General features: G+C 40.0%; 1 protein-coding gene across 1 annotated transcript in view; it reads right to left on the bottom strand.

Annotated features, from left to right (window-relative positions):
• The window catches only part of TRAPPC12 (trafficking protein particle complex subunit 12), an 88958-nt gene that overhangs the window by 43187 nt on the left and 28268 nt on the right, over nucleotides 1–17503 (bottom strand). Inside the window, exons 3-4 of the mRNA XM_049784867.1 lie at nucleotides 7968–8081; nucleotides 2227–2365 (exon numbers count right to left, since the gene is read on the bottom strand). Coding sequence (XP_049640824.1) covers nucleotides 2227–2365; nucleotides 7968–8081 — 253 coding nt within the window. The remainder of the gene's footprint in view (nucleotides 1–2226; nucleotides 2366–7967; nucleotides 8082–17503) is intronic.

Here is a 17503-nt window from a genome sequence, read left to right as displayed (position 1 = left end):
TTCTCTGGAAAAGACTGACTGATGGCCAGCAGGCACATGAAAAAATGCTCATCATCACTTCTCATTAGGGAAATCCAAATCAAGATGACAATGAAATATCATCTTACACCAGTGAGGATGGCACTAATCAAAGATACTGGGAACAATCTCTGTTGGCAGGGATGAGCTGAAACAGGAACTCTCATCCACTGTTGGTGGGAATGCTGCCTGATCCAACCCTAGGGAAAACAGTATGGAGGGTTCTCAGTAAACGCAGAATAAATCTGCTATATGACCCAGCAATCCCACTTTTGGGTATTTATGCCCATCACAGAAAATATTGATCCGGGCGGTGGCGCTAAAGGTAAGGTGCCTGCCTTGCCTGCGCTAGCCTTGGATGGACCGCGGTTCGATCCCCTGGTGTCCCATATGGTCCCCCAAGCCAGGAGCAATTTCTGAGCACATAGCCAGGAGTAACCCCTGAGCGTTACTGGGTGTGGCCCAAAAACCAAAAAAAAAAAAAAAAAAAGAAAAAAAAAAGAAAATATTGATCCAAAAGGATCAATGCACACCACTACTGATAGTACCAATTTGAGTATATGTACTGCTGAAGCAAGCACACCACTTTTGATTGTAGAACTCAGTACAATAGCTAAAACTTGGAATCAACCTACATGTCCAATAACAGATGATTGGATCATGAAGATGTTGAACCTATGTACAATGAAATACTAGAAAGCTGTAAGGAATGATGCAATTATGCAATTTGCTGCAACATGTGTGGAACTGGAATATATTTTGTTAAATGATGTAAACCAGAATAAAAAGGATAAATACATTATAATATCACTTATATGTGGTATCCAGAATAACTGCATAAAGAAATGCAATGGTTTACATGGAAATTTTTGAGAATACTGAGTATATCAAGAAGAAAAGAAATTGAGTGGAGGAGAAACACAAATATGAGAGGATGAAGAATACAGTCCAAGATGTCTCGGGTGTATTGGTGGTGTTTAGAAAGGACAGAAATAAATATACAAGCCAGAGTTAACAACAATGTAATCATGAGACCCAAACTTTAACAATCAAAACTTAAAATGGGCCTGTTATGCTGGCAGGCTGGAGCACAAGGGGTGGTGGCATCAGACGCATTCAGGTAACATTGGTGGAGGGAGGTTGACACTGGTGGTAGGATTGGCCCTGAAACACTGAAATCCAACTATGAAGAACTCTGTAAACCACAATGGTTTCAATATAAATTATTTTTAATAAAAAGAGAGGAAAGATGGCAATAATCTACAGTTTGCAACTGATGAATCAGAAACAAAACAAGAATAAATAACATCCTCAGTAATTAATCCCTTCAAGGCACTATTGTAAGCATCTTATATATGTCACCTCATTTAATCTCCATGACATCCTGGAAGTAGGCATGATCATTACCAGATGATATGGAGAACTTCACCAGGGGCCAGGGATGTATTACTGTCCAAGGTCAAATAATGAGTAAGTGAAGGGATTAGGACTTAATGAAAATTTGTCCAGAGTTCAAAGATATAATAACTATGAATATACTGCATACTAATCCTTCCCAAACTTTTATATATTTTATATGTACACTTAATGAAATTAAACTATAATATCTGCATCAATCACTCCACTTCAAGGTTGCTAGTACCATAGAAGGCTCTTTATAACTTGCACTCTTTTCTCCCTAATTCTCATTTCTTGTCACTCCTGTAACCATACTATGCTGTGTAGCCTGTATTTTCCAAATAAGAGCATGGCCTACTTGTTAGCAGCAATCAGATCTTTTAATCATAATAGAATCTTTTCATCATAATAGAAACTACTGGAAAATGGCACAGGGTAGGAAATAGTGCACAAATATTTTTGTTTTGCTTCCAAGTATGTGTTTGTACTAGGTCACGACATAATTTTTACTGTGAATCATGAGTCAAAAAGTATGAATGCTGACCACTCAGTCCCCCTGCCAAACCTTACTGCAGTACAGCAGGAGTTTGAGAAATGGCTGTTACATGAACAAATGGAGGCATCAGTGAATATGTTCAGATCAGTGATTTATAAAGCTGAGCAAGGTCATCTGGAAGTTCAGGCTTGTTGCTAGGATACTGTATTGATTTTTCAGAACTGGATAAATAAAGAAAATGAAGGATACCTAATTACATATGAAGTTAAGTAAAATGCATGCCAGCGCACAAATATTAACCACTGTGGCCTTACCCCTTCGCCCAGGGTACACGTGAGGGTAGTATTCATAATAGAGATCTGGTTGATCTAGGTTTCCAAAGGGTTCAAACTCCATTTCAGCATTCTGGAAAAGGCCCAACTTGACGAGTAGTGCCAGCCTCACAAACCACAGCTGGAAACACAAAATTCAATAGAAACAATAGGTTATGTTGTAAATACAGAAATTTTTATTCTCTATTAATATATCAACTAGATTCTAAATTATTAAAAGCAAAGGTCAAACTTTCTGTGCTAATCTGCATTATTACATATTTATAAAAGCATTGTTGAGCTTAATAATAACATGTTGTACTAGATTGAATTTATTTTGACAGTACTTATTGAAGAGGGAGTCTGTGCAAAACACAATGCTGGGTATTAACATAAAAACAGACAATTTGTCCCAAAGGAGAATATAATCTTCTGGGGTGGGAGTAGGATACAGCACTGAAGTCTTGAAGAGAAGGGAGGTAGATATGGAGGCAGCTGTGCTAGAGGAAGGCTGGCAGAATATGAACTTTTCATGGTCACAGACTGAAAAGAGGAAGTGTGATAGGGTCACTTTATAGCAGAGTATGTGGTCAAAGTCAATTCAAAAGATCCAGAACGGGGCCAGAGAGATAACATGGAAGTAGGGCATTTGCCTTGCATGCAGAAGGACGGTGGTTTCAATCCCGGCATCCCATATGGTTCCCAGAGCCTGTCAGGAGCGACTTCTGAGTGTAGAGCCAGGAGTAACCCCTGAGTGCTGCTGGATGAGACGGAAGAAAGAAAGAAAAGAAAGAAAGAAAGAAAGAAAGAAAGAAAGAAAGAAAGAAAGAAAGAAAGAAAGAAAGAAAGAAAGAAAGAAAGAAAGAAAGAAAGAAAGAAAGAAAGAGAGAGAAAGAAAAGAAAGAAAGAAAGAGAGAAAGAAAAGAAAGAAAGAAAGAAAGAAAGAGAGAGAGAGAGAGAGAAAGAAAAAGAAAGAAAGAAAGAAAGAAAGAAAGAAAGAAAGAAAGAAAGAAAGAAAGAAAGAAAGAAAGAAAGAAAGAAAGAAAGAAAGAAAGAAAGAAAGAAAGAAAGAAAGAAAAGAAAAAGATCCAGAACACAGTGTCTTTAACAGATGATGGAAAGTCAAATCAGTGTTTGATAGTTAAAGGCCTTAGAACTGGGACTGGGAAAAAAAAAAAAGAACTGGGACTGGAAGGGAAATAAATCATGTGCAGGGCATCCCCTTTCAGCAACATTATTGCAAATCAAGGTACTTAAAAGAAAAATAGCAGGGGTGGGTAGGGGAGTGTCTGCATAGGATGGGAGTGTAGGTACGGGGATGAGAAGGTACCAGGGAAATTGGTAGCTGGAAATGAAGATTGGTAAAGGAATAGTGAAGCCTCATCCCCCACTCTTTCTCCCTAGGTAACTTGACCTTACCTGCAAGACCCCACCCATTCCTGGGAGGGGTCTTGGAAAAGGTAGATAAGCCTTTGACCCAGGGTATTCAGGGCTTTTGGCTTTTGGCTGGCGCTCTCGAGGTTCTGGTCTTTGGCGAGCATGGAGGTTAAAGGGAAGATGGCTGAAAGGAGTTAAGATGCAGGGCTAGCGAAGAATGGCTGTGCTTGAAAGGTTATAATATAGGCCACACACATGTGGTGAATAGGCATGAATAAAGCTGATGCTTCCTGATGCCTGCCTGTGAGTGAGTTCAATACCCGTCGCTTTCCTGGACCTCAGACCCGCCCGTTGATGGGGGATGAAGCCACGTGGCCGGGGCCTAAGGACAAAGGCCTCCATCCTTCACCATCCACTTCCATCCAGCCCCATCTTTAATTATCCTTCTCCATCCATCACCATCTTTAATTATTTGATTCTACAGAATAGGTGTTGGAACACTGTATGCCTGAAACTCTCAACAACTTTTTTAAGTTTGTATGTCATGGTGATTTAAAACAAAAAATCAAAAAACCAGTATCTTAGAAGTGAACTCATTCAATGTCATTTATCTCTGAGATAAGCAAGGTTCAAAAAGAAGTTAAAAAAACGGGGCCAGAGAGGTGGTGTTAGAAGTAAGGTGTATGCTTTGCAAGCGCTAGCCAAGGAAGGACCGCGGTTCGATCCCTCGGCGTCCCATATGGTCCCCCCAAGCCAGGGGCAATTTCTGAGCACTTAGCCAGGAGTAACCCCTGAGCATCAAACGGGTGTGGTCCCCCCAAAAAACAAACAAAAAGATACATTTTAAGAGGGGCCAGAAAGATAATACAAGGCACTTGCTTTGTAAATGGTCAATCCGGATTCAATCCCTGGTATCACATATAGTTCTTATATGGTTCCCTGGGCCCACAGGAATAACTCCTGAGTTCAGATCCAGAAGTAACCTTGGACACTGCTGGAATGGTCCAAAATTTAAAACAAACAAACAAACAAACAAACAAGAAACAAAAAAAAAACCCACACACAGTTATCAACAGAATTAAAGGACTGGACTCTTGCAGGGGCTGGGGCAGTGGTTCTCAAGCCCAGGATCCTGCTTAAATCAACAATAACCCAAGCAATGAGTTATTTGTGCGCAGATTTTTAAAAAAGAGAAATTCAAACTGAGCTAACATCCTCTTCACTAAGCCCTTCCATTTATTTACAGCCACTTACTACTATTATGTTCCACTTGAATTGGTCAGCAATAGGAAACTTGTCAGAGCTTTTGAACAGGAAAGTCACATGATCAAACTGTGCTTTAAGATGAATTTGAGCCATGGCAGGAAGATTGCTACAAAGGGGGATAGTGTAGTTAGGACAGAGAAGGGACATTTATGACAATGATAGTTGGGAATGATCACCCAGTGCTGAAAAGGATGTAAAGTGATATGTATGATACCCCTTCAGTAACAGTATTACAAACCACAGTGACTAAAAGGAAAAAAGTGAAAAGGGGGGAACAACAGAGACAGAGAGAAAGAGAGAGAGAGAGGCACAAGTTTCTATTAGTGAATAGGATGGGTATTGGAGCACTGTATGACTGAAACTCAACCATCAACTTTGTAACAATATATCTCAAGATTAATCATAAAAGAAAGATTAATTTGGCAGCAGTTTGGATAAAAGTGAATGGAGAATGATGCAACATTCCACCGAAGTCCTGAGCATCTAGGCTGTGAAGGAAGAGGTGGCTCATCACTCATGAGATTCATGGGATCTCAGCATTGTTCTTAAACTTGAGTGTGCAGTTTGAAGAGGGGACATGTTTGAAACACCTGCCTGTCAAGACTCCTCAGGAGTTCCCCCAAAATCTTTTTAGGTTTGAAGCGTATGATGGGATCCCATAAACAAGAAAGTCTTCAGTCAATGTGACTGGAGGACCTTTGCAACTGTACTTATTATAATTCCATTTTCTGCACCCCCCTCCACCTTCTTAAAATTTAAGATTAAGAGTTAACATACCCCCTCCCTCCGTACTCCAGGGGAGAGGTGCATGGAGAAGAGGGCGGGCAGACATCTGGCTTCCGGTTTCCTCTTTGACTCTGGAGACCAGCTCTTGCCAGGTATGGGGTTTGAGGAGGCCCCATACCAGATCTCTTTCTCCCTAGCCTGGGGAGTGCTGGGAGGCTTGGCAGGCCCCCAGCCGTCCTTGTGTTTTTCCCCTGACTCCAGGCCTTCCTTGGGTGCCAGCTCAGATGGCCAGAAGTGGGTTCAGGTGGACTCTTAGTGGTCCTCAGGTTACCCCCTCCCTCTGTACTCCAGGGGGAAGGTGCATGGGGAGGAGGGCGGGCAGACATTTAGCTTCCTGTTTCCTCCTTGATTCTGGAGACCAGCTCTTGCTGGTCCCCTGGACTTCAGTCTTTCCCTGGGCACCGATCTAGGTGGACTCTATAGGAGTCAACAGGCCTTCCCCCTATCTCTCCCTACACTAATGGGAATGCGCTCTGGGAGGAGGGCAGGCTGTTCTAGCACTGGTTTATGTTGGGACAGTCAGTGGAAATTTTTTCTCTTTGTTTTCCTATTGATAGTATTGTGTGCATATATTCTATATATCCATAATATCCATCTTGTATTGGGACCTTGATACTGCCCTACAAAACTCATTTCTAATATTTTACTGCCTCAGTCCCAACCCTTACTTCCCCCCATCCTCCCATGTAGGTGCAGCTAATGACATGAAGCTCACCACATAGAGTGATAAGTGCAGTTAGAGAAATAACTACACTGAAAACTATCATAACAATGTGAATGAATGAGGGAAAAAGAAAGCCTGTCTTGAGTACAGGTGTGGGTGGGGTGGGGAGTAGGTAGATCTGGGAAATTGGTGGTGAAGGGGGGTGTTGTTTACATGACTGTAATCATACAACTACAATTATATTTGTAATCATGGTGTTTAAATAAAGATAATTAAAAAATTAAAAAAAAAGAGTTGCTTTAGCTATTCTTGGGTATTTATTGTTCCAAATGAATTTCAGGAGCATTTGAGCTACTACTTTGAAGAATGTCATGGGTATTCTTAGTGAGATTTCATAAAATCTGTATAATGCTTTGGGGAGTATTGCCATTTTAATGATGCTAATTCTTCCAGTCCATGAACAGGTTGTGTCTCCATTTCCTTGTACCCTCTTTTATTTCTTTAAGCAGTGTTGTCTAGTTTTCTTTGTATAGGTCCTTCATTTCTTTAGCTAAGTTGACTCCAAGGTATTTGAACTTTTGTGGTGCTATGGTGAATAGAATTGTTTTTAATGTCTACTTATTCTCTATCATTATTTGTGTATAAAAAGGCCATTGATTTGTGCTTGTTAATTTTAGTAGCCTACCACTTTGCTATATAAATCTATTATTTCTAGAAGCTTGGTAGTCTTTAGGATTTTCTAAATATAGTATGTAATCTGCAAAAAAGAAAGAAAGAAAAGAAAAACAAAGTCACTGGATGAAATAATCCAAACCAGGATGAGGATGAAACACATGTAGTCTGCCAATCTTCTTTTTTGGGGGGAGTGGGGCCCAGTCTGCCAAACTTCTATCTCCTATATCAAGCTGCCTGCCAAAAGTGTTTTTATTGAGTACAGAGACCACCCCTGTAGGGGAGAAAGGACTGAGAAAGGGCAGATAGCTCAGGCTATCCTGTGCCTGTCCCATCCAGGTTAAATTAACAGATACAAAGTTATTTATTTATTTATTTTTGGTTTTTGGGCCATACCCGGCAGTTCTCAGGGGTTACTCTTGGCTGTCTGCTCAGAAATAGCTCCTGGCAGGCCCGGGGGACCATATGGGACACCGGGATTCGAACCAACCACCTTTGGTCCTGGATCGGCAGCTTGCAAAGCAAACACCACTGTGCTATCTCTCCGGGCCCTACAAAGTTATTTTTGTGACTGAAACTCAACTACAATCATTGTAATCACAGTGCTTAAATAAAGAGATTTAAAAAAAAAAAAAAAAAGAGTTAACATACCAAGGAGAGAAAATGCTCAGCAAGTGAGGGAGAGGATGCCCCCTTATGAGCCTCACTAGCCCAGAAATGGCTGGACTCTTTCATAGCCCAGCACCAGGACAATCAGGACAGCTGTCTCCAGGGCCTGCACTGTGGAAGCTGTCCTGATCCTCAGGCCTTCCGAGGCTGCCTGATCATAGACTAGTAAGAGTAGTTTGCTGAGAATATATTTTGAAAATTAGAGTCTTTTTTGTTCTCCCACTGTTTTTATGAGCAGGACAGGCCACATTTCCTGTCACAGCCTCAGATGATAAGCTGGATAATAATTTGTGCACCAAAGGGACTATACCTGCAGTGAGTCTGCTGTGTGGTTGGTAGGAAGTCCACTCTTGCCATAACCTTGGCCATGGGCTGTTAGAAGCCGTCCACACAGGTCAACAGCTGCCCTCCAGTTTTTGCACCTCTGCAAGATAGAGTAGAAAATATCACTTAATACAATGGTATACAGGCATGCAGGTATGGCTGGGATGGGCATAGCTCCATCCACTCCTAGTGATATGATAAGGCTGTGGTAGACAGATGCTGGGCAGAGAGAGTCATTTGTCAATGTTGCATGTGCAATTAGGCAAGAAGGGCAGGAGATAAAGTTCATGATGAGCAACTGGTGAAAAATTTAGTGTGGAACATAGCTAGAAAACAGGAAAAACAATTAGTATTAGATGACCTTTCTACCTCAAAGAGCTAGGAATGCTTCCTTAGAAGTAAGGAAATAGGCTACTTCTGAGGAAACATCCGTAAATCTATCAACATAATACACAACATAAACAACAAGAAAAATAAAAATCACATGATCATATCAATAGATGCAGAGAAAGCATTTGATAAGGTCCAACACCCATTCTTGATCAAAATTCTCAGCAAGATGGGAATGGAAGGAACCTTTCTCAATATAGTTAAGGCCATCTACCATAAGCCAGAGGCAAATATTGTCCTCAGTGGAGAAAAACTGAAAGCCTTTCCTCTAAATTCTGGCACAAGACAATGTAGTCCTCTCTCACCACTCCTATTCAACATAGCACTGGAAGTACTCGCTATAGCGATTAGGCAAGAAAAAGATATCAAGGGAATCCAGATAGAAAAGGAAGAAGTCAAGCTCTCGCTGTTTGCAGATGACATGATACTCTACCTAGAAAACCCTAAAGTCTCTACAAAAAAGCTTCTAGAAAGAATAGACTCATATAGCAAGGTGGCAGGCTACAAAATTAACACACAAAAATCGATGGCCTTTCTATACACCAATACTAATAAGGAAGAAATGGACATTAAGAAAACAACCCTGGGGCTGGAGAGATAGCATGGAGGTAAGGCGTTTGCCTTTCATGCAAGAGGTCATCAGTTCAAATCCCAGCGTCCCATATGGTCCCCCGTGCCTGCCAGGAGCAATTTCTGAGCATGGAGCCAGCCAGGAGTAACCCCTGAGCACTGCCGGGTGTGACCCAAAAACCACAAAAAAAAAAAACAAAAAACAACCCAACCAAAAAAAAAGAAAGAAAGAAAGAAAACAACCCTATTCACAATAGTGCCATACAAAGTCAAATATCTTGAAATCAACTTGCCTAAAAATGTGAAGGACCTACACAAAGAAAACTATAAAACTCTGCTCCAAGAAATAAGAGAGGACACGTGGAAATGGAAGCACTTACCCTGCTCATGGATTGGCAGGATTAACATCATTAAAATGGCAATACTTCCCAAAGCATTGTATAAATTTAATGCGATCCCTCTAAAGATACCCATGACATTCTTCAAAGAAGTGGATCAGGCACTTTTGAAAATCATTTGGAACAATAAACACCCTAGAATAGCTATAGCAATCATTGGGAAAAAGAATATGGGAGGAATTACTTTCCCCAACTTTAAACTGTACTACAAAGCAATAGTTATCAGAACAGAATGGTATTGGAATAAAGACAGGCTCCCAGATCAGTGGAATAGGCTTGAATACTCAGAGAATGTTCTCCAGACATACAATCACCTAATTTTTGATAAAGGAGCAAGAAATCCTAAATGGAGCAAAGAAAGCCTCTTCAATAAGTGGTGTTGGCACAACTGGCTAGCCACTTGCAAAAAATTGAACTTAGACCCCCAGCTTACATCATGTACGAAGGTTAAATCCAAATGGATGAAAGACCCCGATATCAGACCCGAAACCATAAGATATATAGAACAACACGTAGGTAAAACATTTAAGGACATTGAGACTAAAGGTATCTTCAAGGTGAAAACTGCACTCTCCAAGCAAGTGAAAGCAGAGATTAACAGATGGGAATATATTAAGCTGAGAAGCTTCTGCACCTCAAAAGAAATAGCGCCCAGGACACAAGACTCCCCCACCGAGAGGGAGAAACTATTCACCCAATACCCATCAGACAAGGGGCTAATCTTCAAAATATACAAGGCACTGACAGAAATTTACAAGAAAAAAACATCTAATCCCATCAAAAAATGGGGAGAAGAAATGAACAGACACTTTGACAAAGAAGAAATACAGATGGCCAAAAGACACATGAAAAAGTGCTCCACATCACTAGTCATCAGGGAGATGCAAATCAAAACAACTATGAGGTACCACCTCACACCCCATAGATTGGCACACATCACAAAGAATGAGAACAAGCAGTGTTGGCAGGGATGTGGAGAGAAAGGAACTCTTATCCACTGCTGGTGGGAATGCTGTCTAGTTCAACCTTTATGGAAAGCAATATGGAGATTCCTCCAGAATCTGGAAATCGAGCTCCCATATGACCTAGCTATACCACTCCTAGGAATATACCCTAGGAACATAAGAATACAATACAAAAATCCTTTCCTTACACCTATATTCATTTCAGCACTATTTACCATAGCAAGACTCTGGAAACAGCCAAGATACCCTTCAACAGATGAATGGCTAAAGAAACTGTGGTACATATACACAATGGAATATTATGCAGCTGTCAGGAGAGATGAAGTCATGAAATTTTCCTATACATGGATGTACATGGAATATATTATGCTGAGTGAAATAAGTCAGAGAGAGAGAGAGAGAGAGAGAGAGAGAGAGAGAGAGAGAGAGAGAGAGAGAGAGAGAGACCAGAATGGTCTCACTTATCTATGGGTTTTAAGAAAAATGAAAGACATTCTTGCAATAATAACTTTCAGACACAAAGAGAAAAGAGCTGGAAGTTACAGTTCACCTCATGAAGCTCACCACAAACAGGGATGAAGCTCACCACAAACAGGAATGAGTTTAGTTAGAGAAATAACTATGTTTTGAACTATCCTAATAATGAGAATGTACGAGGGAAATAGAAAGCCTGTCTAGAGTACAGGTGGGGGTTGGGTAGGGAGGAGAAAGATTTGGGACAGTGGTGATGGGAATGTTGCACTGGTGATGGGTGGTGTTCTTTACATGGCTGAAACCCAAACACAATCATGTATGTAATAAAGTTGTTTAAATAAAAAAAAAAGAAGTAAGGAAATAACCTGTCATTAAAAATATATGTGTATGACCGAAACCCAACCACAATCATGTTTGTAATCAAGGTGTTTAAATAAAAATATTTAAAAAACATATATGTGTATATGTATTAAAGCCTATAATTTAGTTTGATGATGTGAATTAGATCTTTATTTTAAGAGTTTTGGGATATATTATATTTGAAATTTTTTTTTCTTTTTTTTTCTTTTTTTTTTTGGTTTTTGGGCCACACTCGGCAGTGCTCAGGGGTTACTCCTGGCTGTCTGCTCAGAAATCTCTCCTGGCAAGCACAGAGGTCCCCGAGATTCGAACCAACTACCTTTGTTCCTGCATCGGCTGCTTGCAAGGCAAACACTGCTGTGCTATCTCTCCGGGCCCTATATTTGAACTTTTTAAAACTGACAGTATACCACAGTAACAACAAAATATATACTAGCAATGAATAGAGGGTGCTCAGGGTCTGAGAAATTTTATTTTAAAAAAGCTGCCCCAAAGGTACTCAGGGGACAAAGAACCAGACCCAGTGTCTGTCTAATGGTGTGGACCTGACATTTAGATGACTGGGTTCTTACTCAGGGCCCAGTGGTGTTGGGAAGCCATACTGCACAGGGGTCAAACTTAGGGTGTTGCATATTAAAGGTATGTGTTCCAGCCCTTTGGGCTCTTTCCCTAGACTCTCAATGTGTGATCACCAAGAACCAATAGAATCACTTCTGGAGAGAAGTTGCTTCCCTGTCACTCATTCTCATTGAATACCAGCCTCTAGGCTTCTCAGGGTCCCTCAAGTCCAATTATTCATTGATTTTTACTGAATCATATTCCATTGACTGGCTGAACCGAATTTGATTTGCCTATTCTACTGAAGGACTTGGTTGCTTCCAAGTTTTGTCAATTAACAATAAAACTACTACCTATCAATATCTGTACACAGCTCATAAATTTTCAGCTCTTGCCAGTAAATCCCAAGGATTGTGATTGCTGGATGGTATGGTGAGAGCTGACAGTTTTATATGGAACTGCTGAGATGACCTTTTAGAATTTTATACCATTCTGCTTTCCCATCAGCAATGTTGAAAATTCTGTGGTGTCCCTTCCTCAACAGGGGAAAGCAGTTTGGTGGTGTTGTTATTCTGGACTTGGCCATACCTATAGAGGTGCAGTGGTCACTTAGTTGATGAAGTTCTTAACATTTCCTCTTATGTATTTTCTCTAAAACTCATGATTTCTACGGTCTGACAGTTAGCACCAGCTAGCAATCTACAACAAACATAACAGGGCAACGCAAATGTGATTTCTTAAAATATATATTGTAGCTCATTTTCCACCCCCTCTTCCCTTCATGATGAGGACTAGCACTTTTATAATATGGCCAGGCTTCCTGTTACTAAAACTGTCCCTAGACCATATGATGCCTGTGTTCCTTCATAGTCTCCTCTCTTCATTAGCCAGTGTGTAGACTTCTGAAAAATCCTGAAAGCAACTGGCCAACTGTGAGGCTGAAATCAGAATTGCCTTCCCCCAAGCCGTCTAAATTATGAGCAAATCGATTTCAAGTAATTCAGGATTCCCATATCCTGGTTGACAGCTTAGAAGTATTTTAGGGTTGGTTAAGCTAATTTACTAAATCTATCTTTATACATTTTGCTGGTCTAGAGCCAAAGTAATAATCACTTTATATAATAAGAGTAACTATGTATATTCTCTTTGACTTGAAAATGTAGAAAAGTGAGAGGGAAACATATTCTTCCCTGTCTGAACTGGTTCAGGATATACCTATCCAAACAGGTCCAAGATTCAGGGATATTAATTTCTGCTCTCTTTTGATAGGGTCATACATACTGGCCTTTGGAACTTGGATATCAGGGCCATCCTCCCACCTGACAAGTGTTCCTGTGAGGAAAAGAGGACAGGAGCACTTCAGGGTGGGGTGGTGGGTGCAGAGAGAACATCTGATGCAGGGCATCTTTTAAACACTTAGACTGTTGACACAGATGTTGATGTTCAACAATGGGAGTATCATTGCTCTTCTTTATGTGGTAAAGAACTGTAGAAAACACATTTGCATGACAAAGAAAAAATAAAATTGGCAGTGTAAGGTAACTAATCATGCTTTGTTTTGTTTAGTTTGGGGGCCACCTGGTATTGTGGAGTCATTCCTGGCTTTACACTCAGAAATCACACCTGGCAGCCTTGGGGTATCATATGGGATGCTAGAGATTGAACTAGGTTGGCTGTATACTATTCCTGCTGTGCTCCCAAACTACTAACCTATTTACTTTTTTTTTTTTTTTTTGATTTTTGGGTAACACCTGTCAGTGCTCAGGGGTTACTCCTGGCTCTACGCTCAGAAATTGCTCCTGGCAGGCTTAGGGGACCATATGACATGCCGGGATTCGAACCACTGTCCTTCTGCATGCAAGGCAAATGCCTTACCTCCATGCCATCTCTCTGGCCCATTACTTTTTAATCAGATATTATCCTAAGTCATTTTTTTAACTGAAACTCACCTGTATTTGAAAATATTTTCTTAGAATATTATATATATATTATATATATAAAATTGTAGAAGAGTAAATACAAATACAGACATATTCTCAGACCATAAAGGAAAATGAACTTTGTTTCTTTGGGGAAAAAAATGACTACTTGTCCTTTGAAAATCTACCCTACCCATCAAGCAGACAGACTTTTCCCATCCTGGCTGTCTACCTCATCCACCTGGATGCCCATATGGAGGGCTCCAAAGGGGACTCTACCAACCATCTCTGACTTGGAATGTTGGATCTGTAGGAACCAAATGATGACTTATTGAAATATGTATTTTAGGGGCTGAGTGATATAGCACAGCAGTAGGATGTTTGCCTTGCATGTGGCCAACCCGGGACGGACTGGATTTGATTCCTGGCATCCCATTTGATCCTTTGAGCCTGCCAGGAGCAATTTCTGTGCACAGAGCCAGGAATAACCCCTAAGAACTACCGAAGGTAGACCCCCAAAATCAACAAAAATATATATTTTAAAACAAAACATAAAGTACAAGTTACCACTAAGTATGGTTCTGAAAACATGAAATAAGAGAACTTTTTCTAGAAGAAAAAAAAAGAATAGTGTGGGGGCTGGGGTTGAGTTAGTAAATAAGGAGCTGATAGAAACAGTATCACATCCACAAAGCCCCATTGTGATCTATTTGACAGACTTCAAAGGAAGATAAAATGAGAAAATCCAATGGTGAATAAATAAGTCAATAATAAATATCTCAAGCAAATATTTTAAACAGCATTCATTATGTAGACACCCACCCTTAATAAAACATTTAAATTTGTAATAAAATTATCTGCATGTACTCTGCAAGTATGAACACTTCATTAATGTTTTAACATAGTAGAATATTGTCATACAGAAAGCTTCTTTCCAAGGCTCTATATACTAAGATGTACTTTGATATTTTAAACTAGATCACCACTATTAGGAAAAAAAAAAGCCTAAAAATCTTTCATCTTTTTTTTCAGTAATGTAAATCTTCAAAAAGCATTTCCTAACCAAAAATAGAAACAGAAATGTTTATGACCCAATTACAGTTTCTACCAATAAAATTGTCCCAGAGATTACTGAAATTTAAGCTGGAAATAATTATCACTGTTGAGTGAGTGTGCCATTATTAGGCTAAGCAATTTTCTGATTTGCTCTACAAATGAGATGCAGTCATATCTGAGGAAACTTAGACAAACCTGACAGCCAATTTTCTCAGAGTCGGGACGACCTAATTCCTGCAGACAATTCTTAACACCAACAGCATATGGCAGAAAGTATGGAAACCTCCTCTCCACCAACTTGGCAGCCTGCTGGTGACACTAACAGCACATGGCAGGAAGCCTGGAAGCCTTCTCTGCATCTTCCTGGCAGTCATTTGGAGAACAATGAGCCTGGGAGGTAAGACTACACTCTCAGACAGAATTCTCTTCCTCTCAGGGCCAGGGAAGGACTCTCCTTCTGCCACTCAGGACAGGAGTTAACTCTTTTGAGTAACTAATACTCAAGTTAGACACGGCCTATCTTTTGGTTTGAAAGCCTGATCTAGGAAATAGAAGGCCCCCTTTAGAAAACAAAGACAGACAGTGTTTCCTTGGTTGACAACTACTTCCTTGTCATAATGCACGTAGTAGGAGTTTATTTCTTGATCCTTTAAAAATCCTTCAATTTTCTAATCTCTCCTGCATCGGGGACTTACCCAACACTCAATGTGGACACATCTTAATGGAGCAGGGCTTCTTTGTTAACATAAAAATGCTAAAACCACGGGGTTGGAGCAGTGGAGCAAGTGGTAGGACATTTGCTTTACAAGGACTAACCTCCGACAGACTGTGGTTCAATTCCCCAGTGTCCCATAAGGTCCTGCCAGCCAGGAGCGATTTCTGAGCTCATAGCCAGAAGTAACCCCTGAGTGTCACTGATGCGACCCAAAAACAAACAAACAAAATCAAACAAACAAACAAAGCTAAAACCAAAGCTGGCCCAGGCCCTCTCCCCCTTTCTGTTGAAATATGTAGCTCTGAAGCCTGCATAGTGCCAGTGCAGGCCTGCAAGAGGGGATGAAGTAGATCAATATACAGAGCAGGTGATGCAATACAGCCTCAAATACAACCCAAAGCTGTCCCTCTTGTAATAGAAGCACGGTTATACTCTCTTAAAAATCCATGAGTGCCACAGCTCTCCAATGCACGTTGTCTGCAATGTGTACAAATCTTTTATCATTTCCCCAGAGAATTACTTGTTCTTAAAAAAATTTTTTTTGGGTGGAGAAAATAGTTTATATAAAGAAATTCACCTTATGAAACAGAGAGAGGAGAAAGAGATGTATTCAAGAGAGAACAGGGGCTTCTCCAGAGAGGAAAAGCCTTACTTGTTAGTTTACCTCATTCTGTTTTTGGTTTTTTTGGGGGGGGGAGGGGAGGAATGGTGGTAGTGGTGGTTTGGGTCATGCCCTATGGTTCTCAGAGATTACTCTTAGCTCAATGCTTGGAGGTTGCTTGCTAAGGTACTCAGGTGATTATGTGGTGCTGGGGAGCAAATCCAGTTGCAAAGTCTATGTTCATTTAAGCTGTCACCATAGCCTTCTACTTCACTGTTTTCTACTTTCTAGGTCACCTAACTGGTGTTCCTCTCTGATTTTTAATACTAGATGCTAAATATATGGTTAAAAAAAAAGTTTATTTTTAAAGATCAGAGAGATATATGCCATTGATCCTGGTTTGATCCCTGGAACCTGTTGGGAGGTCCAGGTAATCCTCAACACCACAGGGCCTGAGTAGCACTGAATTCTTGGGCTTTCACACTGAAATATTGGCCTAGCTGGATAGGAATTGCTAGGAGAGGCCACCAGTTTAGGACAACTTAGAAATGCCCCTCCCTGCTCAGAGCTTACTCTTGGCTCTGCATTCAGGAATCATTCATATATATAAACCATATATGGGGATCAAACGTCAGTTGGCTATGTGGCCACTGTAGGGTAGAGCAATAGCTCTGGTGCCACCTATATGGCCCCCATTTTAAAAATAATTAAAATTTATAGTAAACTATGAAGAGTAGGAGGTATGGTTCAACTGGTAGGGCATAAACCTTAATATGTAAAGAGGAGTTGAGTTCACTCCTTGGCATCAGAGGTACTCCCCTCCCTAACACAGATGGATGTAGTCCTACTGACTCTTGAGGACAGGAGTCCTCACCCCTCAGGAAAAAAATTATCCAAGTAAAATTAAATTCTGAGGAGGAAATTTTACCTACATCTCACTGACTCCTCATGGCACAAAGAATTCTGATAATAAAGTCAGTTTGATAGTAGAAAAAAAATCTACATTTAAATCAGTCCTTTTTTTTCAGCAAGGAAATAAGATATAAGTTCTATTTGAAAAATTGAACATAGGTATTCGATAACTTCCAAAAGATGAAAAAAGGAGTCCAATAAAAATCACTCAAGTAACTAATAGTATGTACATAACTTTTCCTATCTACAGCTCAAAGGGAATCATTAACTCTATATATGATAACATTAAAGTGATTAAAATGTCCTTTTCTGCAGGCTATGACATTCATTTCCTTGTAAATTACAATCCTTGAACACTCTGACATTACTTAGGAAAATACATTTAGAAATTCTTGCCTCATCTTAAAGATGAAAGAAATTATTTTAGGACATAATTAAAATACCAGAGCAAGGTAATGATCTCTTTTCATAAATATATTTTTTACTTAAACTAAATATCTTTGTTAGAACTGTTATGAAAATCTCTAGTCTTTTTAGGTATTTACAATGTGTGTGTGTGAAGAAACTAACCTTTGCATATATTTATTTTTTTTTTAACTGGGTT

This window comes from Suncus etruscus, chromosome 12 (assembly GCF_024139225.1).
Source record: "Suncus etruscus isolate mSunEtr1 chromosome 12, mSunEtr1.pri.cur, whole genome shotgun sequence".
NCBI lineage: Eukaryota > Metazoa > Chordata > Mammalia > Eulipotyphla > Soricidae > Suncus > Suncus etruscus.
Note: the sequence above shows the minus strand (reverse complement) of the source record. Positions and strands in the feature narration are given on the sequence as shown.